Source organism: Monodelphis domestica, chromosome 6 (genome assembly GCF_027887165.1).
Source record: "Monodelphis domestica isolate mMonDom1 chromosome 6, mMonDom1.pri, whole genome shotgun sequence".
Lineage (NCBI taxonomy): Eukaryota > Metazoa > Chordata > Mammalia > Didelphimorphia > Didelphidae > Monodelphis > Monodelphis domestica.
The window spans coordinates 260,892,783-260,917,517 of NC_077232.1; the positions used below are offsets into that span (position 1 = coordinate 260,892,783).

Genomic DNA, 24,735 nt, shown 5'->3' on the forward strand with positions numbered 1-24,735 from the left:
TAAGACAGTGTAAAATAAAATTCCATATATGTAATAGAAACTGAATACTTTAGGACTTCCAATTACAGAAGGAGCATCTACAACTGGAACAATCAGAGGACTGATTGGAAGGTAGTGATTTGGACTGACACCTAAAGGATGGGGAGGTTTTCAAAAGGTGGGTATCTGGGGAGGGCTTTCTAGACCAAGGGAAGATCATAATCAGAGAATTACAAGTAGAATCTTTTGGGTAGAGTACAGAAGTTATGAGGTGCAGATAAATGGCAGATAAGACTAAAAAAAGACAGTTTAGGATCTGCTAAGACTCTGGATTTCACTCAATAGGCAGTGAAAAAGTAACAAATATTCCTGTTCAGGACAATGGTGTAACAAGCACAGGAGCAGTTTGTAAGATGCATATCAAGTGTTCATTCAATTCATTCAAACAGTAATAACAACTGACATGTGTATGGTACTCAATGTTTTATAAAGTGCTATACATGCATTATTTCACTTGAGCTTCATGGCAGCTCTAAGGAATTGGCACAGATTATTATTCCCACTTTACAAGATTACAGTGGTTAATGACTTATCCATGGCCACACAGGAGAGAAATAAAATGAGATTCAAATCCAGGTTTTCCTCACTTCAATACATCAATCAATCAGCATTTTTAAACACACTAGTTTTAAGGACTCTGTCATGGAGAAAAAGATAACAGTCCTTGCTTTAAAAGAATTTATATTAGACCAAGGTGAAAATATGCATCTATGTAATGTGTATATATGTACATGTATTTATACATACATTCATACATACATATAGATTTTTGTTGAGTTGTTTCAGTCATATTTGACTCTTTGTGAACCCATTTGGGGCTTTCTTGGCCCCAATACTAGAAATAATAGAGTAGTTTGTCATTTCTTTCTCTAGCTAATTTTACATATAAGGAAACTGAGGCAAGCAAGATTTAAATGACTTGCCCAGGTTTATATAGCTATTAAGTGTCTGAGGCTGGATTTGAACTCATGAAGATGATTCTTCTTCCTAGTCCAGTGCTCTATCCACTGCACCACCAGTTGCACACGCAGACACACACACATATAAATAAATGTGTGTGTGTATGTGAATGCTTGTGTGTGTACACCAGCACCTGAAGGAAAAGAATCAGATTGACTGACACTTTCATATTCCTGGCAAGCAGTCTTGTACTAGTTTATAGTTAACAACAAGTATATGTCATATAATTTTTGGATCATGAAAACAAAGTTGTATGTGTTACACCTACACACATATATTTGTAAAATCCAACACTGCCTCTCTAGAAGAGTTAAAAGACTACTAAAAATCTCAAAGGTAAAAGGTAGCAAGTGATCATGAAAAACTAGAACAGGTTTTGAAGGAAGAAAAAAGGGAACTTTTTGAAATTCAGTGTCAAAAGGTAGAAGGGAAACCTACTAATGAAGGATGACCTTGAGTTTCTCAACAAAGTGTTTTGCAGTACTGAAATAAATAGGAAAGTCAAGAGGGAGAGAAGTTAGGGAGTAGAAGAAATGGAATAGAAGTATTTCAGCTTTTTCACATATTGCATTCTAGGGGCCATCAGGATGTTCATTCAATTGGAAATTGAGGACAGCAGCTCTAGAGAAATGTCAGTCTGGATCTCAGGAAATTAGGAAGCCATAGAAGAAGAAATGAGTTTTCCTAAAATACAGGTCTAGCCATGTTACCCTTCTAAATAATAAAATCCAGGGCTCCCTGTTACCTCTAGGATCAAATACCTTTTAAAACGAAGCCATTTGTCATGTAATGGATGTTCTTCATGGACTCTACAGGCCAGTCAAATTGTCCTTCTTACCATTTATCTTTTGTACCTTTGTACAAGCTGTTTCCCAATCCTTAAGCCTCTTCATCTTTGTCACTTAGAATCCTTTGTCATTGTTTATCAGTTGTTCCATTTTGTCTAATGCTTCATGAGCCCATTGGTTTAAGCATTGGCATGCTTTTTAATGGTGTTTACTTGGCAAAGACACTTAAATGGTTTGCTATTTCCTTTCTTCTTGGGTTAAGGTAAGCAGAGACTAAATGACTTTCCAGGGACTTACAACCAGTCTCTTGAGGCCAGATTTGCTCTCAGGTCTTCTTGACTTGAGATCCAGTGGTCTATCCAGTGAGTCACCTAGTTACCTCTATTTAGAAACTCTAGTATCCCTCAAAGTGGGATTTTAGAGTAGTTGATCTCAAAGGCCCTCTACCACTTAAATTTAGGATTCTATCCCGCAGCAGCTAGTCCCTTGCAAAATCTACTCAACCTGTCTCTTCCACTTCAATAGAAGCACTTTGAAGGCAGAAATTCTTTCACTTTTTTCTTGTATCTTCAGCACCAAATACAAGCCCTGTCATATAATTATATATATCTTAAGGAAAGATTGCTTCTTGGCTGATTAATTGAACTGGAGTCTTGGAAGTAGATGAGAAGAATATAATAAAAATATATAAAAAAAGAAACACGAGAGCACAAGAATGCTCACATTTAGAGGCTCAAATGGAGAAGCAGAAGAACAAGGACACAATGCAAATATCACAGGAAAAAAAGAGAAAGTAAGTATATATTCTATGAAGAGATTGCTGGTATGACTTACTTGTTTTGAGCTGTATAAAAACCAAGAATCAGTTGTCATATTTACATATTAAAATATGCTGCCCCTGTAGAATCTAAAACTATTCTGTTTGGTGTATGGTGTTTGGTTGATGATCATCAACCCAGAATTGGATCTCATAGTTCTCATTGCCTATGGTATGGGATTCCAAGGTCTAAAATTCTTTCTTGGAAAACTGGTTTGAGAGGGATAAACTGCTCTCAAGAGTGAACTGCTGGAGACCAAAAGTAATAATTATGCTGAATGGGGAAATGGACAAGTTGTCTGATGATACCAGTGTGGATATATGAGGTACTCACCATATTTTTTTTAAATTTGATGTTTAAAAGTCATGTAAAACAATTTAGGAAATAGAGGATAAATGTGGAAACAGAAGAATGCCCTGTCACAAGATTGTGTCATAGAGTATAAGAGCTCAGAATTATCTGAGGCTGTGAAAAGCTAGGATAACTAAACAACATTTGTGGTTTGGGATTTTTTTTTTGTTTTACTGAGAAAAAGAGAATGATCAAAGAAGGCTTGGAACTGATCCTCAGGCTGGAATTAATTTTTATTTTACTTCTGTTCTCTTTAACAAGAAGACTGACCCTTAGACTGGAAAGGGCAGAATAATGGTAGTCAATAGGGAATGGAGATTCATAGTAAGTAAAAAGATAATAAAAGAGCACTTTACTGCCCTTGAGGAGCTCTACTCAGCAGATCCAGCTATAACCAAAAGGATTTGTGACTGGTGAGCCACTGACAATGCCCTCTGAAAGGTCTCAAAGAATAGGAAAAGGGCTATCTGAATAGAGAAAAGTGCATGCTATCTGATTATTTTTAAACATGGAACATAGAATCTGTGAGTTAGCCTTCAATTTCCTGACCAAATTCAAGAGCATATTATTAAGGAGAGGGTTAGTCAATATTTAGAAAAAGAAGAAGTTTTCACAAAATTCAAGCAAGGTTTCTCCCTGCTGCCTTTCTGGTATGCTCCACCTCTACACCAGCTAACTTGCCCCTCTGTGGATCACTCCATGCTGAAGCTGGCGCTGGTGAGTTCTTACCCAGGACATCTTATCATTAGAAGTACCAGCTATACTGTTCACTTCTTCCTTCCCTCCCCTATCACTCACCTAGTTGCTTCTTCTCTCCCACAGCTGCTGTCTTGCCCTGATTTTAGGTGAGACAATGTTTTTTCTATCTTGCTTTGGATGTTTTGCCTTCCCTATTAGAATGCAAGATTCCTGGGAATAGAGATAATCTTCTTTTCCTCATTTTGCCTCTCAAGTGATTTGCACAGTGGCTAACACAGAGTAAGTCCTTATGAAAAGCCTTAAATATCCTTCTGTGAAATTCTGGGAGACTGGGATAACTTCAGAGAACAGTATGTTACTTACTTTCTTCTTTAATTCACAGTACATGAAAGTATATGTGCAACTTCTTGAGAATTAAAGACACTACCCTAATAATAAAATTTACCTTTTTTCCTTTCAATAATTTGAATGATTTGAAAGAAAAAAATGAAGTTAAACATGATAGCTTCATCTTTGTTCAAATATTGTTCATCTAACTTTAACTCATTCCCTTCATAACTGAGATGGAAAAGCACAAACTGATTTTTGGATTTATATTATCTGTGGACACTCAAATGAATCTCTCTTTAAGGAATGGCTCTCATCCCAACTATGCTACAAAATGCCACAAGTAATATATGTTATTAGTCAGGAATCAGAGTGGATAAATTGCCAGGGCTGGAGTAAAGAAAACTCATCTTCCTGAGTTCAAATTGGGCCACTGATTAGCTGTGTGTACCTGGGCAAGTCACTTCATCCTATTTGCCTCAGTTTTCTGATCTGTAAAATGAGCTAAAGAAGAAAATGGCAAATCACTCCAGTACTTTTGTCAAGAATACCCCAAATGGGGTCAATGAAGTGTTGGATACTACTGAAACAACTGAACAACAGCAATAATGTGTGTTATCCTTGATCAGTAAGTCTATGACACTCTTTTTTCTCAAACTTTGGACACCATTTGGTAAATTGAAACATAATTTAGGGAAATGTAATGGAGGTGCATTCTCATAAGCCAATTCAAACATAGTGAATCCCCACTTTAGACTTTCAATTAAAATTATCTCATCTTTGGAGCAAGAGTTCCCCATGTAGGAGAGAAGCAGTGTGGTATGGCAAAGAATGAATAGTCTGAGAGTCGAGAAGCACTCACTGGATTAGGTACATGTTGGTTGTGGGCCCTGGACAAGTTTCTTAAACTCTTAGAGCCCTATGCAACTTTTTAAGATTCTGAATTGGAGAAATAGAAGATTTGCTTTAGTTAATAAGACTTACGGTAGGAGAAAACTCAAAGACAATGAGACTACAACCCCACATCAAAAAAAAAAAAGAAAAAAAGGTTAAATATCTGTGATATCAATTTTTAAAGCATAGAGTTGAGTTGAGATGTTTAGAGGACAAAACATGATTAAAGTTTAAAACCAGAAAATATATAAGGAAATATTCCTTCTTCCCTTTCAGGGGGCAGCTGTATGGCACCATGGATAGAGTGCCAGGACTAGAGTCTTCCCAAATTCAAATCTGATCTCAGACATTTACTAGCTGTGTGAACCTGGGCAAGTCACTGAACCTTAACTGTTTGCCTCTGTTTTCTCATCTGTAAAATCAGCTGGAGAAAGAAATGGCAAAGCACTCAGATTTCTGCCAACAAAATCCCAATAACCTTCCACAGAGATTGCATACTAGAAATGCAAGTGATAGTATATACTAACTGACTTGGTTTGTTATTTAATTTTATTGAATAGCATTTTGACTTTTTCTTTTTTATTCTTTATTCTAAGGGTAGGGAAAAGTAGAACTTTGTATTTGGAAATGTTATGATTTAGAAAGTGATATAAAATCAAAAGATATAATTAAAAATCTATAAAGGCTATAATTTTCAAACCATTATCTGCACTTATACCTTTGGCAACTCTGGCTCTAAAATCCCACCGCAATGGCAGTACTGTTGATCACTCCCATTTTCAGTGTAGTCAGTAAGTGAGTCAGAACCTGTCATAAGTTGAAGGTAACCTCCTCCTAATTTGCTTTACATTTTTGAGATCAGATTTGGTTGGTGAGTTCTCCATATGTCCACATTGGTGTCATTGGGTAACTTTTCCATTTCCCCATGTAATGCAATTATTCATTTTCATCTTCATTTATCATTTATAGAGTTATAAAATAAGAAACACTTTTTTTTAATTTTGTGGCAAGACTTAGTCAGAATGGATATGAGTTTAACTTTTATTAGATTGAATCAACTGGTACCATATAATTTAATAACTTGTTTTTTCTTTTCTTTTTCTTTTTTGACATAATATCATAATTTATTCTTTGGCTAAAAGAAAGAGAGCTGAATCTAAAATTAATTAGAGTAGACAAACAGTACCTCTTTGTATGACACTCCTGATAACTGAGATATAATCTTCTGGCTCCTGCTCAGTAGAGATCTCTTGGCTGCCAGGGGAGATGGTTAATAATTCATAGAGCTCATCTGAACTCTTTACTCCACAGAGCAGGATGACCACACTTTCTGGTGAATGGAGAAGTGTGTCCAGAAAATGGCATTTCCTAGGGGTCAGACCTTTCAGGAGGATGTTCGATAATATCAGTAATTTACATTTGTAAGAGGTTAAGCCCAGCATTTCTAAGTGCTGGGCAGAGGAGTTGGTCAAGCTGTATAAAAGCATCGCCTCCATCTTCATGACATGGAGGAAGACTTCTCTCAGGTACAGGGCCCATTCCTCGGCTTCTTCTTCATACAATATCAGCAGGTCCTTTAAGTTTTCTGTGAAAAGTCAATGAACAAGTCAACATTTAGTAATTAAAATGATGACAGCTCATCATAATATCCTTCTTGGAAACTGAATAAATTATATAGAAAATATTCCCTTTTATCATTATATTTAATTATATTATTATAATACAACAAGTAACATTGTAACATGTAATCATGTATATAATTATTTTGTAACATTGTATATGATAATTATTTATATTTAAAATTATACAACTCTCTGCTACACTGACCGAAATTAAGTAAATTCCATTCATAGTATCCAGACTAAGCTAATCTAACCCCTGTAGGGTAAATGTTGATATTCCTTCCCTATATTCATAATCCCAGGTAAAGTGTATAATTGTCATCAATCCAGGGGTGAAAAAACCCTTGTGAGTTATGTTATTATTATCTGTCCTTTTGATGAGCTTATATTATATTAGAGAGAGAAGCTGGTGTGGGGTCTAAAGTCAGGAAGACCTGAGTTCAAATATAGTCATTTATTTACTAGCTGTGTGACTCTGGGTAAGTCTCTTAACCTCTGTTTATATCAGTTTCCTCAACTATAAAATGAGGATAATGATAATGATAGCAACTATCTCTTAGGTTTGTTATGAAGAAATAATGACATTTGTTCTTTAAAATTAAATTAAGTTAATTAATTTGCTTGTTATATTAAAGTTCTTAGGTGTGGCCCTCCTTTCCTCCCCTCCCCCCATTAGAGAAGGCACCTTTTGACAAAAAGTTAAATGTTATCAGTTCTTTCTCTGGAAGTCGCCATAAGCATATTTTTAAAAACAAAAACAAGACACAGTACTTGGTACTCTATATAAGTGGTTACCCTTCTGTTGCTATATTTTATACTTCCTATTTCTTGTCTCCAACTTTAATCACTTGTCCATAGAACAAGTCTTGTTCTTTTTGTTTTACAGACTCAACAATATTCACCCTCCCTACATACAATTTCTTTATATAAAATTATTTAATTCAAAAAGCTTTTTAAAATGCTCTTGTTATGCTTAAGTAATACACATGTATACATACAAACACACATATGCACACAGGCATATATGGCCCCATCCTCAAGGGGCTTACACAGCTAGTCAGTTAAGATACAAAATAGGAAATGATGAGATTTGGCCCAGAATTTTTTCCTGAATATATTCCACTTTTTACCTCTTATATTGTGATCCTATCATTGCTTAAGAAAATCACAGAGTTTTGATGTAAGATAAAAAAGAACAACACTACATTCCCCTTCAGGTTTCTCTTTTCTAGATGAAACCATTTCAATGACTTTTTATCTTTTATATGAATCTAGCTATGGAGTTGATGCACAACATTTAGAACAGATATTTTATTTATTCTCAGTTTTCCTTAAGCTTATTTATTTTAATTAAGATTTACATAAAGTAAGCATTTAATAAATACTTTTTTATTCATTTATTGCTTTTCTTTTTTCATAAATACAGGGTACCTATAGTCCTCCTCAATGACCTGAAAGCTCCTTCGTGAGTTCTCAGATTAAGCTAGTAGCCTTGCATTTGTACTTCGTGTCTTAACAGAGATGAACCAAACCTATGTAGTCAGCTCCCAAAGAATAACTGACCTAACTGCCTTTTTTCAAGTGGTCAGTCTCATTAGCACACCAACATACACAAACAATGTGATGAAATTATAAAGGATGAAATTGTAACACATGAACAAAAGACTGTCATTAAAAATGTTTTGATCATAAGGCAAATGGCTATTGAGCAATATGATTAAATCATTTTTAAAATTTATTAAAATGGAAACCTCTATGCTGGTAACACAAAACAAATAGCAATATATATCATAAGCACCCAATAAATCCAAGCTTATTTTGAAAATTCTTCCATATAAAAATCTATTGGATATTTTTATATCCAATACCAATATATTAATTATTCATTAACTCCTAAAAATTAGTACCCATCCCAAACTTATTAAACTGAAATTTTTTCTTATCAACATGTCTTTCATAAAATTAGTTAAGAAAACATTTCACTATCAGAATAAGATTAACCAATCATAGTTCAGAGTAATGAAATCATAAATCAAAATCCTTCCTATTGCATTTATACAACAGAGAATATAGAAAGATTTTCTTCTCTTTGAATAAGTGCTGGTGCTTTTGATGATTCATTTTTTATTGTCCATTAAGGAGAAAGATTACATAATGTGTCCTTTCAATAGTCTTTTAAACAGTTACCAATGGGGAAAACCTGGAGAATTACAAAAGAAAGGGTGACAGTCAGAATGGAGGCAAAAATGACAAAAATATAGACATTGATATTGATATAATCACTATTGTATTGCATTTTTACCAACAATATAAGGGAATTGGTTTATCTTTTTTTAAAAAATAACTTTTCTATTTATCCTGTAATTTTTAATGTCAGAGTAAACTAAGATTGGAAGATTATCTATCTACCTCCTTACTCATTTTATTTCCTCCAAAGGAAACTGACTAGTATTATTGTTTATGACTCTGTATTCTTGTTATTCTTGTACTGATAGTTGATATGAAATAATTCTCCTATAGCTTAAAGATTCATATAAATGTCTATAATAATAAGCATATACATAAATAAGGATTATATTTATAAATATATTCACAATTATATTTTCATACTTTTTTTCTTTAAACATTTGATTTTACTAAAAATAACCCTAACAAACCTAAAGATAATGCTTATCAGGAGGAATGCGGCAGTCAAAAATCAGCCACAGAGTTGATCTTAGAATAGAAAAGACCTGAGTTTAAGTCTCTTTTCTCACATTCATGTGTGTGTATATCAGAGAGAGAGAGAGAGAGAGAGAGAGAGAGAGAGAGAGAGAGAGAGAGAGAGAGAGAGAGAGAGAGAGAGAGAGAGAGAGAAAGGACTGAGAGAACTACTACATGGGGCTGGACACTAACCCTGCACTGTGATCTCTGTATTTATTGGCAGAATATTTGAATTTTAGCTTTGTTATGAAGTACCTGTGAGGCTATAACTCCTTTGGGCTTTTGGTTCCTTGGCCATAAAATTATGAAGTTGGCAAATGGCTTCCCATTCTAAATCGGATAGTCCTAAAGGGATCCATCTCTAGTTGACCACACAAAATACCAGTACTTCAGACCCTCATCAGAAAAAGAAGCCCTGAGATTGAATGTACCCTGACAGCTGACAAAAGCTCATTTAAGAAGACTATTGTTTTAGAAAGAGGGTCAAATTAACAAGTTAATTATAAGTTCTCCAGATTTTCAAAGCCCTGTCATGAAATTAAGTTAAATCATCAGTAATTATTATATAATGAATCATATTAGCTCAGTTCCCTATGAAGAAATGCCTTCATCAAGATAACATTTAATGGTATTTCCACATACAGTAAGATATTAATAATGGGTTTTTGTCCAAGAATTAGAAAAAATAGGTTCTCAATAAAAGGGAATGACTAAACAAATAATATAATATGATTTAGTACAGATGCATAATAAAATTTATAATATATGAACTGATGAAGAGTAAAATAAACAGAATCAGGATAATAATACGCATAAGGACTTCAATAATGTAAATGGAAAAAAAGTCACAAAAATTTTGTAATTTAATACCATGGACATATCTCAATGACTAAGTTTTCTCCTCTATGCAGAGGTGAAGAGATTGATTGTGGAATGTTTTATTTGTTGTTAGGTACAGTTTATATTTTGACTGATTTGACTATATAGTGTTTTATATTTCCATTTATATAAATACCTCTTTTTTAAAATTAACCTTTGTGCCAAAAGATGGCTCATGGGAAAGAGTAGAGAGGGATATATTTGGAACATCAAACCACCCAAAAAAGTTTAAGTATTTTTGAGAAAAATTATATCAAGGTAAAAAAGATATTATTTAATACTTTTGTTTCTATAGAAGTCCAGTTCAAATAATAATCATTTATAAATATATATAATAAAATAATAATTTTAGCTAGGCTGGTCCTAGAACAACAGTCATGAATTCCATGCTCTAATAGCCTTCAGGAACCTCTTGGAATTTGTTCCCCACTAATATAACCTTAAAGAATCCAGTCACAAAGGGACAGTGAAAAAGACCTTCCATGGAGGATAAATCCTATGTCAATAATTTCTCACATAGACATTGGTTAGTTGGTTTATAAACTAAGGGGGGATAACTACTTTGTGGCAGCATTTTAAAACCAAATCATATTGATGAGATGACCATTCTCTATGACAACAGAATGAAGATTAAAAAATATTTCAGTAATCTGGAATAATGGACCTATATATGATGAAAAAAGAAGAAAAAGAAGAGACTTGAGTTTATATGTTTCAAATTCACTGCAAATGTATGGGCCAAAAAGAACTACACCTTGGTTCTGATTAGTGCAAATTTAATTACCCAAATTCCTAAAATAATTGCATTTGAATTTGCCATATATATATTTCCATTGGTCTGAAACCAATGGTGAAATTTCACAAAATTATTTATTTTACTAGTATGAATTTCAATACACATAATTCCTTCAACAAATTCATTGTTTTTACTATTTGGAAGATCATTACACTACTCAAAAGTTTATATGAAAAGGAAAAAATGGAGTTTTAATAATTCTAAGCTCTTTGTTCCCTGTTTGATAAAAGGGAAGTGAGGAGTATGGTCGAGGAAAACTTGGGGTATCACAGTTTGGCTTAAGGGGAGTTAACACTCTTGACTAGAGAACAGGCATTGAAGTCATGAAGTCCTGAATTGAAGTCCCACCTATCCTGACTGTTTGACTTTGGGAAAACCCCTTAACCTCTCAGTGATCCAGGCAACATTATAAGACTAAAAATTATAAGAAAAATGTCCCTTGCACTGATAAAGAGAATTTCCTTACTTAAGAGTTGCTTAAACCAATGAAATCAGAGGTTCAGCACCTAGCCCTAATAGTATGTGAGGTTAAATCCCAAACTAGGGTTTTTAGATAATCAAAGCATTTTTATGTACAACAGCTCAATGATTTAATCTTACATAGGACATAAGTTGATAGATGGTTTCTAAAAAAGCCACAGTGAACAGCAGGAGAGAAAACATTATTCAAGCTATTTCACTGTCTTAGAACAAAATTTTTCAGCTCAAAGTAAGGTGAAAACAACAACAACAACAACAACAACATTAGGATGCAGTATTTGAAACAGATAGGAACTAGAGGGCTACAATCCAACCCATTCAGTTTATATTGAACCTTTCAGTGTCTCTGAGGTTCTTTTCACCGCTGTGTAGGGTGTAGTCACTAAGAGTGGACCCCATCATTGAAAGAAGTTCACAAACACAGAGTTTAGAAGCCAGGTTTGAAGACAGCAGTTTATTCTCCCATGAAAGGGACATGTCAGAGCTTTGGGTGCCTAAGAAATATCAAAGTGTAGAGTCCAAAGATTCTATTTATAGTGTCCTCCAATCAAAGAAGCTCCACCCTATCCCTTCACCTTCCTTATCCCACCATTTGTAAATGGCCAGGTCAAGGGTTTTGTCTTTAGAAAAGGGGTGTTTGTGTACTAACTTCTAAGTTCTTAACACTTCTCATGAAAAAAACACAGATTAAATTCCACTCAATTCCCTATTCTCCTTTTTTTTTTATTGTGTGCTTTCTTACCCCATTTTTGTGCTCTCAGATATTCCATCTAGATTCAAGACTGTTTTGTTAGAATCCTAATCTTCACAGTAGCAAATATTAGGGGGACAATCTTTGCCCAGAAGCCTGAAGACATCAAGTCCCACCAATGGAACTAAGAGGTCATATCCAATTGCATGGTTAAGCCTTTCTGGTATTTGGTTTCTATCTTTGAACTAATCTGGGATTCCTTCAGTCATATGCAAATAGACTGATTGATTGAAGGATTCTTGAGGAGAGACTAGTTTCTCTCTTTTTCTGTGACTGATTTGATGGGGTAGAATGGTTGAAATATGCTATCATCAATGGAATTTCCACTGCTCTCCTGCAAGACTACCAGAGCTTTGCCCAAGGGATGCTTCGATTTGCAAACCTGAGTCCCATGCCATATTGGGGCATGCTCCAGCTGCTGTGGACTGAGTCCTCAACTCATGTGTTGTGAGATACACAAAGTGTGATTCCATAGTCCTCTTTTAGCTAGATATCCCTTTTGTCCCACTTATCTTGGTGGATAGGCACAGGGAAGCCAGTGCATTGCAATTCTTTGGGTTAAGTTCTCAGAAGAGGATAATCATTCACTTGAATTCTGTCTCACATCCACCCAGCCTCAAAAGGAAGGGGAACACTTGTGCCCTTGGTCACCCACCCAAGCAGGCATAACAGTCAGAGTTCCCAAAACTATGGATTTTGTACTTCATCCATTTCCACCATGCATCAATCTCCTTATATCTCATGTCTATCTCAGTGACTTGTCTTAGATCCTTAGCCATTGTTACATCAGGATCTGACTGGAGGATGCCCGGAGAAGTTGTTGATTGAAACAAACTATGCATTCAGTGATTCTAGCCATGTTGCCTCCCCTTTGACTGGGACAATCAGAAACATTCCCAAGTCATCTCAACATGCCAATTTTATTCCAAAACTGTACTGCCTGCCCCATTCTTCTTTAAAATTCTTAAGAAACCAAAAATGGTTCATCCTGAGTCTTTTAGAGTTGGCCTGCACCTGTTTTGTTGATGATAGCCAAGTCATTCATAGTGTATCATCATACATTATTGCTGTTACTATGTACAAAGTTCTCCTATTGGTAGTAGAATTTAGCCTGCTCTAGACTGACCAGGTAGAAATAAATTTGTCACCTTAATATAACTGATTCTATTTTTAAGTCTCCATTTTGAGATTGAAATATTTTGAATAAATGATTTTTCTAGAAATTGTTTTCCAATAATATTTCAGTAATATAATTAACTTTAATATTAATTAATAATTAGTATGATATGAATAAACAAAATGTGTGTATTATTAAGCAACTGATCATATGTGAACCCTCTGATTAAAAAGACCACTAATGAAAAAAATGTTATAAGCAATTTTATCAGTAATTTATGTCTGTCTAAGACAGTACGTGGCTAACAATTTATGGACATCCATAGATAGAAATAAAACAAACCAACGAACAAAAAGTGTAGATGCCGCAAGCATTAACCTACTTCCAGATCACTAGGACTTGTTCCTATATTTAAAGTCATGTCCATTAATCAGAAATGCAATGCTGATTGATTGCTGAAGACTTCTCACATGACCAGAGGGAACTTTGTCATGGGGAACCTCTAAGCATTGAAATCTTTGAAATTCTGGGTGGTTCTTAGAGCAAGGTATTATTACCACACTTTGACCAATATACTTTATTGATAGCATTGAGAAGTGGATCTCTACTTTTTTATTGTAAAAGTTAATATACATGAAAGGAAACCAATTCATTCTGTCTATTCCATACTCTATTAAAAATCTTTAGTAGCTAAATAAATATGTCTTCCAATTAGTAAAATAAACTCGTAATCCTGGCATTTAAGCCCTTCACTATCTGGCACCAAACATGGGTTCAACCTTTATCTTCTACTTTTCACATACTCAACATTTTTAGCCCAATTTGCATTCTGCTTCTACTCTTTACATCTGAAATTAGTTAATTCCTTCTCCTTTTCTACTTCATTTTCCTTATCTTTCCTTTGAAAATTAACTCAGATGGTTTCTCTTTCATGTAATCCTCTCTTTCCTGTTCATATGAAAGTGATATTTCCCTCTACAGGTTTCTGGTAGCAGTTTTACTGCATTGTCTCAGAATTCTTTGTATATACTCAATACTTGTCCCCCAGTCAAAGTACCATGAGAACAAGGTCTTTCTGGTACATTGTATATCTTTGTATTACTTGAGAACAGTACAGCATCTTGAATATAATAGAAAACTTAACAATTATTTGTCAAATTGAATTAGTATTGCATTAAAGTATATTATCACCTTTCAAATCAAATTTAATTTGAACTTTTCAAAATTTCTAAGAGCAAATGTACAAATACAACATGTTATTAGGTCTCTATTTAAAATTTTTAAACATTCAATTATAATTTGTAATGTGAAAAAAATTCAGAACACTTCAAAATTTTCTAACATCAGTTAATTCTCTATGTTCTTAGCAGGCTGTTCTATAAGAAAGGTGGTACCCTGAACAACAAGAAATCATTTAGCTGTAAATAGCTATCTTGAAAATATGTACTTTTCCTTTTATGGAATAGGAATAGAGGGAGGGAAAAGAAAGAATAAAAAAAGTAGTTTACAATAAAGAAAATGTATTCAAGAACAGCAAATTAAATAGGGAAGGACCTTTAGGAAAGACAAGAAAACCTATCAGGAACCCAATAAAATTTGGTAGAAGTTTTAGACAGTTGGTATGTAAAAATCTTTGTTGGTGTGAGGAATAGGTCCTGACAAGATGGTGGACTCCTCTCATAAGCCTGTATAATGGAGTAAGAAGAAAAGAAAATTGAGTTCAGTTTCATGTTCCTAGCTTAAGCTGCCTTTCCCCACCTCCATACCAGCAGGACATGATTAGGAAAGATTTCTTTAAGAGACTAAGGGATGAAGTTGCTTTATTTTAATGTGAATGATTGGGGTTGCATTAGGATCAGCTCACTCTCATGACTAGATAGCTCTCTAGCAACCAGCCAATAGTAAATAAGGGGAAGGACTGATTCATAAAAATAAAAGGGAGCCTGCAGTGCTCTCATTCCTTTGCTTGCTTGGGAGCTAAAACACCTGTAAAGCTGGCTCATGAGTAGCCATTCTCACTAGAAGGAAATAAAAGAGCCTGTGCCACATTACCGCAAAGTTCAAGATTCTTTTGAGTAGGGGATTGTTTCTCTCAGTTGGGGTAAATGATATTGATCACAAACTATATATTTAATCATAAGTTTAAATATATGTGCATGTGTATGGTCTCAACTGTAAGTCCTAGTATCTCACTTAATTTGCAGGATAAACGAGGAGGGGGCAATAGTATGCTGAGCCACGGATGCTGCTGAAATACACAAATAAATTAAATGTTTGGCCTGTGAATGGATTTTGCTAAAATTGTATTCTCTAAGCCTGGATAATTTAGAGAATTGTTATTGCTTTGCAAAGTCTCTTCTACCTGAAGATTACAGATTTCCTGAAAAAAAAGGAGACTGTTCTCAATGGGAAAGTTTTTAGTTTCTTTCTCAAATGACCTAAAGGATGTTAGTGCAATTCAAACATCAAGATCTTTTCAAAAATAAAACTTTTTTTTAATCAATATCATTAGAGAAAAGCAAGAAAGTAAGGAACTATAATCATGCTTTTGAATAAAAATATAGATGAATACTTGTTGTAGTTTACAGGTAGGTCCCACTGTCCAGATTTCTGTATTTCAGATTTTGTGGCTGTAATAAAAATAAAACAAGGAGAATTCCCTGGGCTCTGTGGTACAGGGAGGTCTTGCAAACATTGATCTACATCACTCTAGCCATAGTATCTCAATTTAACAAGTAAAATATGCATTGGTAGGAATTAGATCATTAGTTATTTACCATGCCTTTGGGCAGGGTTGCAAGAAAAATGATTGCCTGTCTTCTAAGTTTTACATTTAAAGTCCAGAGCTTGGAAGTAGAAAGACTCTCTTGGAAAACAAGCAAAAACAGAAAACTAAAAAAAACTGTCTGTTTTCTGTTTTATAAGTCATACATGGCACTTTAGAACCTATTACTATTTAGAATAATAATATTTTAATTCTATTTAAACTTCTACATAGAAAAAATGAATTATTTTCCAAGTGTGAAAATTGTCCTAAAACCAATAAACAGTACATTGTGGTTTAAATCAGATTATTGAATATTAAGAGTCAACTCTTTTCAATTTGTTCCACTCTATCCATGTTATATTTCTTGTACCAAGTACCTTATTCATCATTGTATCTCTTGTACCAAATATCTAATTCATCACTGTCAAAAAATTTGCCATCAAATCATTGTCTTCTTTTACACTTAGATCCAGCTATCAGTAATTCAGAGAGTTGTTTTGTTGGCTACTCCTTCACTGTAATGTAGGGGGTGTTCTTAACCTTTTTGTGTGTCAAACCCCTTTGCCCCACTTTTAGCAGCCTGCTGAAGCCTATGGACTCATTCAATGAATCATATTTTTAAAGTACATAAAACCCATAAGATTAAAAAGGAAACCAATTAATCTTAAATCATTATCAAAATTTTTTAAAATTCATTGATCCAGATACACTAAAATCTATCTACTCTAGCCTTGAAAGCCTGTAGGGTCACAGGTTAAGAAACTCTTATAAGGAAATTAATAAAGACTTGTGGAGATGAAACCCAAATCCCTCTACTCTAATCATCTTGGCAACTCATAAGTTTAGTGACGGAGCAAGCCGAAATTGTCAGTCAAAATGAGATTTTTAATTATCTATGGAGTTCAATTATTTATGTTCTCCTGATGCCCTGTTAGCTTGGATAATCAAGACTTGGCAGGACAGGCTGTCCCTGAATTACATATGCTCAACTTACTTGCAGCCACTCAGGAGCCACAGGCGTGCTTCTATCCATCCTGGTGTCTCTAACAAACGCTGAATTAGGATTCAGACTACCTGGCACTGCCATTTACAAACTGTGTGACATTAAGCAAGTCATTTTACTTCTCTGGGGTCTCAGTTGCTTCATTTGTCAAAAGAGAGGGGGGGCACAGCAAAAGATATCTAAGATCTGTCCCAGCCCCCCTAACATCTGTTATTTGTGATGGTCCAGGGAGAAGCCTACATTGTTAAGGGTGGAAATAATGAGAGAAATAATAAATTCAATCATTAGCTCCCCTAAGCCTAAACCCCTGTTTTCTTAGCAGTGTCCCTGCACCAACCTTTGCTTTTATCTGAATTCTTCACTCTTCAATGTAGAATCTTCTTGCTATGTTCTTACTCCAGAACTTCCTTCTCTAACCCAACTCCATTCACTTGCATGTCCTTAGATAAATTACCCCAATTCCTTCAACCTCAACTTCATATATAAAGCATGGGAAATTGGCCTAGGTGGCCTTTGTTGTCCTTTCCAGCCCTCAAGTTTTTACATTACTTTTCTAACAACAATCCTTTGAGGTGGAAATAGCAAGTATTATTATGCCCATTTTATAGATGAGAAAACTGAAGTAAAGTAACTTTTCCATCATTCTATGGCTAATCAATGCCTGATACTCTGTCCAGTAAAGCATGGTGATTCTCACCAAATAATTGTTTTCTCTTTTTTTTCTCCTCTGTTTAATTGTGTAATGAATAAGAAGAGCTGGAAAGCTAGGCAGGCTGAACTGTTATGGAATCAAGGGATCTACCAAGCCAACGGGTACTCCTCCCCCACCCCTCCCTTTCAAGGGACAGAGCTTCTTTTGTAGCTCCTTTCTGTTCAAAATGGATTACCCTTCCCAAGCAATTTTCTCTTCATCCCCTTCTGAACCATAAAAGCTTTTAAAGACCCAGATGGTAAAGGGCTATTGACAAAAACATGGAAACGAAAGTTGGTGCTTGCTCCCCTTGCTACCTGTGGCCTCATACTACCTAATAATTTTCTCTTTATTGCTTTTTGAATTCTGAATTCATTATTGGGCTTATAACTGTTTGATACCATTATCCCATTTTTTCCAACTTCAATAAACATTTATTAAGCACCTACTATCTGTCAAGCACTATAGTAAACACTGGAAGTACAATCAATAAAAATGAAAGACAGTCCCTGTTCTCAAGGAGCTTGTAATCTAATGCAATGGGTGTGGAAGAGGGTAGACCAAGAGGTATCCAGTTGAGCAGCATCTTGTTCTATGGAGCTGAAACCAGGGACAGCAACAGATGCTTAGCAGAGTGACCAAAAAGTCCACTCTCTGCCCTCTGTTAAACTCCCCTGCCAAATTCATTCCAAACTAAACATATGAGTGAATGGCTCACCATACAAAGGGAAAGGAAAGAGGACCAAAAGGACACAGATCTCTCCTTCAAGCCATGCTTGAATCAACAGTGCAGGATATAACCCAACTATATAATTTGCACTTGTAGAACCTGGCTATCCTCACCAAGACTCATTTCCCAAGAGACTGGTGCCCAAGCACATAGGAAAATTTAATCATGACAAAAGAAATTGTTCATCTTGAGGGGATGAGAATAGAGAAGAGAGAAAAAGGACTATCTAAGAGTTGAAAGTGAGTCTATAAAGGATTATAGATATCCAGGATATCTAGGTTTCTAAGAATCAAATAGATGTCTGATTTTGTAGTATCTTTGTGAACTTTCTAAGTGATTGGAACATGAAATGTTCCATATTTATTGCCTTTTCTATTAGCATGTGAGCTATTTGAGAGAAGAGAATTTCTTGGTTTTCTATTAGTCTATATCAGCAATTAGGGCATTGATTTGCACAGAATAGGGGCTTAATATATTCTCTCTCTCTCTCTCTCTCTCTCTCTCTCTCTCTCTCTCTCTCTCTCTCTCTCTCTTTCTGTCTCTCTCTTTCTCTCTCTCTTTCTGTCTCTCTCTTTCTCTCTCCCCACATGTGAAATATACTTCCACATTAGGACTGCTACAATAAAAGAAAGAAAAATAAGGAGAAAAATATACTTCAATCTGATTTCAGAATTCATCTGTTTTGTATTGAGGTATATAGCATTTTTCATCATGAGTCCTTTGGAATTGTCTTAGATCATTATATTTATCAGGGTTGCTAAGTTTTTGTAGTTTATTATCATTACAATATCACTTTTACTGTGTGCATTGTGTTCCTGATTCTGCTCACTTTACTTTGTATCAGTTTGTATAAGTCTTTTCAGGTTTTCTGAAATCTATTCTTTTCATCATTTCTTAAAACACAATAATATTCCACCACAATGATTTTCTATAATTTGTTCATTTCCCAGTTGATGGGCATCCTCTTATTTTCCAATTCTTTGCAAACACAAAATGAGATGTTACAAATATTTTTTGTATATATGTGTCCTTTTCCCATTCATCTCTTTGAAGTATATACTTAGTAGTGGTTTTACTTCATGAAATGTTATGGAAAGTTTTGTAGCCTTTTGAACAAAGTTCCAAACTATTCTTGAGAATGATTGGACTATTTCTCAATTCCACCAACAGTGTATTATTGTACCCATCTTCCCACACCCTCTCCATCACTTGTCATTTTTCTTTTCTCTTATATTGGCTAGTCTAATGGACATAAAAAGGACCTCTTTCTCAAGAGAAAGATTTACCTTTAGAGATATATTCTAGATTTGACTACCAATGTCAGAATTCTAAACTTTAATACTATTCTGGTGAAAAAAGCAAAATATTATAGTCAAGAAACTCAAGAATATCATTAAGAAAACAAAATAGAGGTGAATAAGGCTTAGCGGTATAGGTAAAGAATTAATCAACCAATGAACATTTATTCAGCACCCACTATGTTCTAGGCACTGATAAGTGCTAGGGATACTAAAAGAGATAAAAAGCAATCTCTGTTGTCAAGTAGAATCTAATGGAGGAAGCATCATGCAAAAATATGTACAGAGCAAGCCATATTCATGATAAATAGTAATTAAGGGAGGTAAAACACTAGAATTAAGATGGATTGAGACATGAGCTACTCTGCCTCTGACATGTACCCACTGTGGGATGAAGAGAGATTCACATAAACTCTCTGAGCCTAATGAATTCTTAGATGTCCGTCAAAGATGGCAAATTTTGAAATATCCCTAAGCATAGTCAGTAAGATGTTTTATAAATCTTAAAAAGCATGATCAATGTAATTAGCTTTATAAAAATCAGAAGTCATGAGAAATTGTCATAATTCCCTAAGAATTATACTTTGGCCAAATTATCTTCTAGAAAAATAGTCAATTTTCTTTAAATTTAAAAGTAAATTTAAACAAAGTAAGGTATGTTTAAACAATAGTTATGGATTTCCTTCAAATCTCAGTTAAAATCTCCCTTTCTAAAAACAACTCTTTGGTTCCCCCTTAATGCTAGTGACTTGTTGCTGTTGAATATCTCCAATTTATACTGCCTATAATTTGCTTACACATAGTTTTTTGCCTGTTGCTTCCTTGAGTAGACAGTGAGCAACTTGAGTAAAGAGATTGTCTTAAAAAAAAAAAAAAACTTTCTTTGTTCCCCCAGCCTTTAGCACCGTATCAGGGACTTAGTCATCTCTTAATAAAAGCATGTTAATTAGAATTGAATAAAATGGAGCTGTTTTTCTTAATGACAATTAAGTAAATGTTAAAAAAAATAAAATATTTTTTGTACTCCCTACAAGTCTGCCAATAGAAATGGTTGTGTTCAAAAGTATTGCTGTCTTTAAGGTTCTTTAGGGTGAACAAAATAACATTTTGTTGAAGAGAGAATCTAAAATTAAATGCTAGAAAAACTCTCCTTTTAATGAACAGAACCATTAGTATGTTTAAAATCATCAAGGCTGTAATCTAGTGGTGATTAAGACAGACTGCAAAACACTAGTTATAAAGAAACAATCTTTTAAGGATGCAGGAATAATAATGATCATTTTCTCATATATTTTGCATATTCAAAGCACTTTTCAAACTACAACTAATTGACCCTTTGGAAAATTCCCCAAGTTTGTATGGACCTGATGAGTACTGAGCAGCTTAAACTAGTTAAGCCAAGAAACCCAAGAAATCTTCCCCAGAATTCCTGCTCTGCTACCTCATCATGCTGTGGGATGTGATTCTGGGTTTTTGAATAGAGTTATGGTTTTCAAGAAAGACTAGCAGCACTAGTGTGAAGACTTGTCAAGCCCTTTTCAGGGCTTCTCATCCACCTTTGGTGTCCACTTGACACTCAACTCTCACCTTGGCTCCAAGAAGCTATAAAAACATGGTGGTCACACTCCACTAAACCATCTGGGCAGATGGACTAAACCAGGCTGAAGATAAGCAGTGGGCCACAGGCACATCAGTGAGTTAAGGAGGGTGTCTATCCCAAGCATGTAAAGACTATTCCCGCCCAGAATGGCAGATGATTTAGTGGAGTGGTCATGAAGGGAGCTGAAGAAGGTGTTATTGATGGCTTAGAGCTTGATCAGACATTAAGGATGCAATGATCATCTGCCTCCTGGACTATCATCAGTTGTTCTGACTTTTGTTCTGCCACTGAACTTTGATGTCTGTGATGACGTTGATGACTTTGTACAATGCCTCATGTAAGTCTAATTCACGTACAAGGCAAGACCTCATAATTTCATTGACACACTTCAAAAATAAAGAACAAAAAAACAACAACTAAGTTGAGAAATCTTCAAAGATAGAATGGAACAGTAGAAGGTCAACCAGACAGAGTACTGACTCCCCATGTGAAAACTATTGAAACATTTCCAATTGAAGCAAACACAATGAAAGGCAATATACATGAAAAATCACTGCTACTCAGTGATTCTTATAGGAAATATAAATTGAAGATTAGATCACAAGACCCTTGTCTCTAGTATTCCCATACTGGCCTAGCACAACTATGGCCTGAGCAGTCCTTACTCCCTCTTTGATAGAGTTTAGCTATCAAATTTGGAGTTAAATTCTGCTAATATCCTAGATCAGGCATTCTTAACCTGAAGTCTATAAACTTACTGTTCTTTTAGCTTTTACATGCAAATATTTACATCAATTAACTTAATTTAAAATATTTTTATAATTGCTTTTCAATATAATTTGACATTTGTAATTATTTAAATTTTATTTTATGTGTTAAGCAAAAATCCATACTACTGAGAAGGGGTCCATAAGTTTTACCAGACTGTCAAAGACATGTCATGACCCAAAGACAGTTAAGAAAGAGCATCTGATTGGGACACTAATATACTATTGGTGGAGATGTGAACTGATATGTCCATTCTGGAGAATAATCTGGAGTCATGCCCAAAGGGCCATAAATTTGTGTATACTCTTTCTCCAGAAATGTCATGCCTAGGTCTCTATCCCAAAGAGAACAAAGATAGAAGACAAGGACATACCTGTACAAAAATATTCATAGCAGCTCTTTTTGTAGTAGTAAAGAATTGGAAACTGAAAGGATGTCTTAAGTTGGGCAATGTCTGAAAAATGTTATATATAATTGTGATAGAATACTATCGTGCCAAAAGAAATGATGAACTGGAAGGAAAAACTCATCTGATGTGATGCAAAGTGAAGTGAGCAGAACCAGGAGAACCATGTACACAGCAGCAGCTATTGCTATTATCAGCAATGGAAGGATCCAAGACAATTCCAAGGGATTATTGATGAAAAAGGATATACACAACTAGAGAAGGAACTGATGGAATCTGAATGCAGATACTATTTTTCAATATATTTCCTCCATGAATTTTTCTTTGTCTTCTTTCATACCATGATGAACATGGAACTATATATTGCATAGTAGCATGTGTATAATCTATATCATGTTGTCTATCTTTTTGAGGGTTGGGAGAGGGAAAGAGAGAACATGAAAAACTATGATTAAGTTTATGTCTATATGTAATTAAAAAAGTAATTATTTTTTTAAAAGAACCCCTGTCTTAGAAGGTAACTTGCTGCCAGGTTAGGTAGAGGGTTGACAGTCAGATTAATTTTGACCGGGGAGAGGAAGGGAAGGTGGCAGTGTTAGAAGACTGTAGAGCCTAAGGGAGAAAACTGTAGAAACCTGAGGAGTAAGTACCAAGTAAGGTACTTAATATAATTATTTAACACAAGAGGAAATAGTTATCAAGAAGGAAGAAGAGGACTAGTTGCTCTAGCTTCATAGATTGAAAAACAGAAAGAACTTTTAGGGTTTTCTAGTTCAACCCCTATCTTAAATTTGAGGAAACACAGAGAAATTAGGGTACCTTGTAAGAACAAAAGCAGAATTGGGTTCTCTGCTAAATTTAGACCTCTCTACTGCTCCATGTTCCCTCCATTATCCTAGAGGACTTTTCTCAATCTCTTCCCTACTAATCAAATAAGTATTTAAGTGCCAGGTACTATATGAGGCAAAAGGGAAATAAGTAAAAAGAATGAAACAAACCCTATTGACCTTTGGATCATCCCAGAGCCTCATGAAAGTCTTAGGGGGGAAGATAGAGCCCAAATGAGTAGGAATGAGAAAGGTAAAAAACAGGTGCAAATGAATCTGCATCTCGTATCTGTTTAACTGTGTCCCAATGAGGAACTCACATCTTCCTGTATGAAGGTCATATTAAACTAAATCCTGTTAGTGTGAGAGGACAATAGCAGGTATCAAGGGCTGGTAAATGCAAAAAAAACAAAAAACAAAAAACAAACCAAAAGGTCAATGAGGCTAAAGAAGAGAAATAATTGATGTTTACTTAATGGAATTATAATACACAACTTTATTTTTACTTTAAATGAAAATGAATTATATTTCCCAGTAAAAAGAAAGAAAATATGGAGGAATATATTTTTAAAAATATAAAACCTACCAATTTCCTGAATACATGGACCATAAAATAAGATGAAAATGTGCACAAAGAATGAAAAAAAAAAAAACAAAAAGTTGCTTTTATGATTTCAGATAAGGAAAAATGCAAATAGTTAAAATACAACAAGGGAATTATATTATACAAAAGGTGCAATAGACAATGAGAATATGGCTTTATTAAATCTGCATTCCACAAACAGTACAGCATCTGAATTCCTGAAAGAAAACCTGCAAAAAGAAACTGATAAAAAGTAGGAGAATTTATTGTTCTTGTTCATCGTACATTTTCAGAGAGGAACAATGACTTCATCACTTACATCTTTTTAACTCGAATATAAGTTGAATTTAAGAGAGTCCAAATTGCACAGTCATCTCAACAAAAAGAAAAATATAGAGAAAAAATTTTTGGAAAATAAGATTTGACTGAACTATGCCAATTTATCAATTGGAATGTAATAATAGACATATTCTCATCATCCCAAAGCACTTTTACAAAAATGATGATGTGGGTAGACATAAACAAAGATTAAAAAAGTAAAGAGACCCATATAATAACTGCATTCTTTATAGACCACAATAAAATGAAATAAAATTAATTATAGATGATGGAAATATTGACAAAAAGATGCAGACATAAATAGAGACTGGGTAAAAACTTCCTGAATAATGACTGGTCAAAGAATAAATCATACAAGCAATAGTTATTGTATAGGTCATGAAAATAATGAGGACATTATTATGACAAGCAGCTAAAGGAGAATTTTAATCTCTTAAAATTAATGTGAATGAGATAGAAAAAGAGAAGAATCTTGAAGTGAAACTACTAAAATATATGA

General features: G+C 34.5%; 1 protein-coding gene across 1 annotated transcript in view; it reads right to left on the reverse strand.

The window, feature by feature from the left end:
* The window catches only part of LOC130455102 (B-cell scaffold protein with ankyrin repeats-like), a 79,053-nt gene extending 70,989 nt beyond the window's left edge, over positions 1 to 8,064 (reverse strand). Inside the window, exon 1 of the mRNA XM_056803148.1 lies at positions 6,063 to 8,064. Within this exon, the coding sequence (XP_056659126.1) occupies positions 6,063 to 6,378 (316 nt within the window). The 5' untranslated portion in view covers positions 6,379 to 8,064. The remainder of the gene's footprint in view (positions 1 to 6,062) is intronic.
* Positions 8,065 to 24,735: the final 16,671 nt, after the last annotated feature.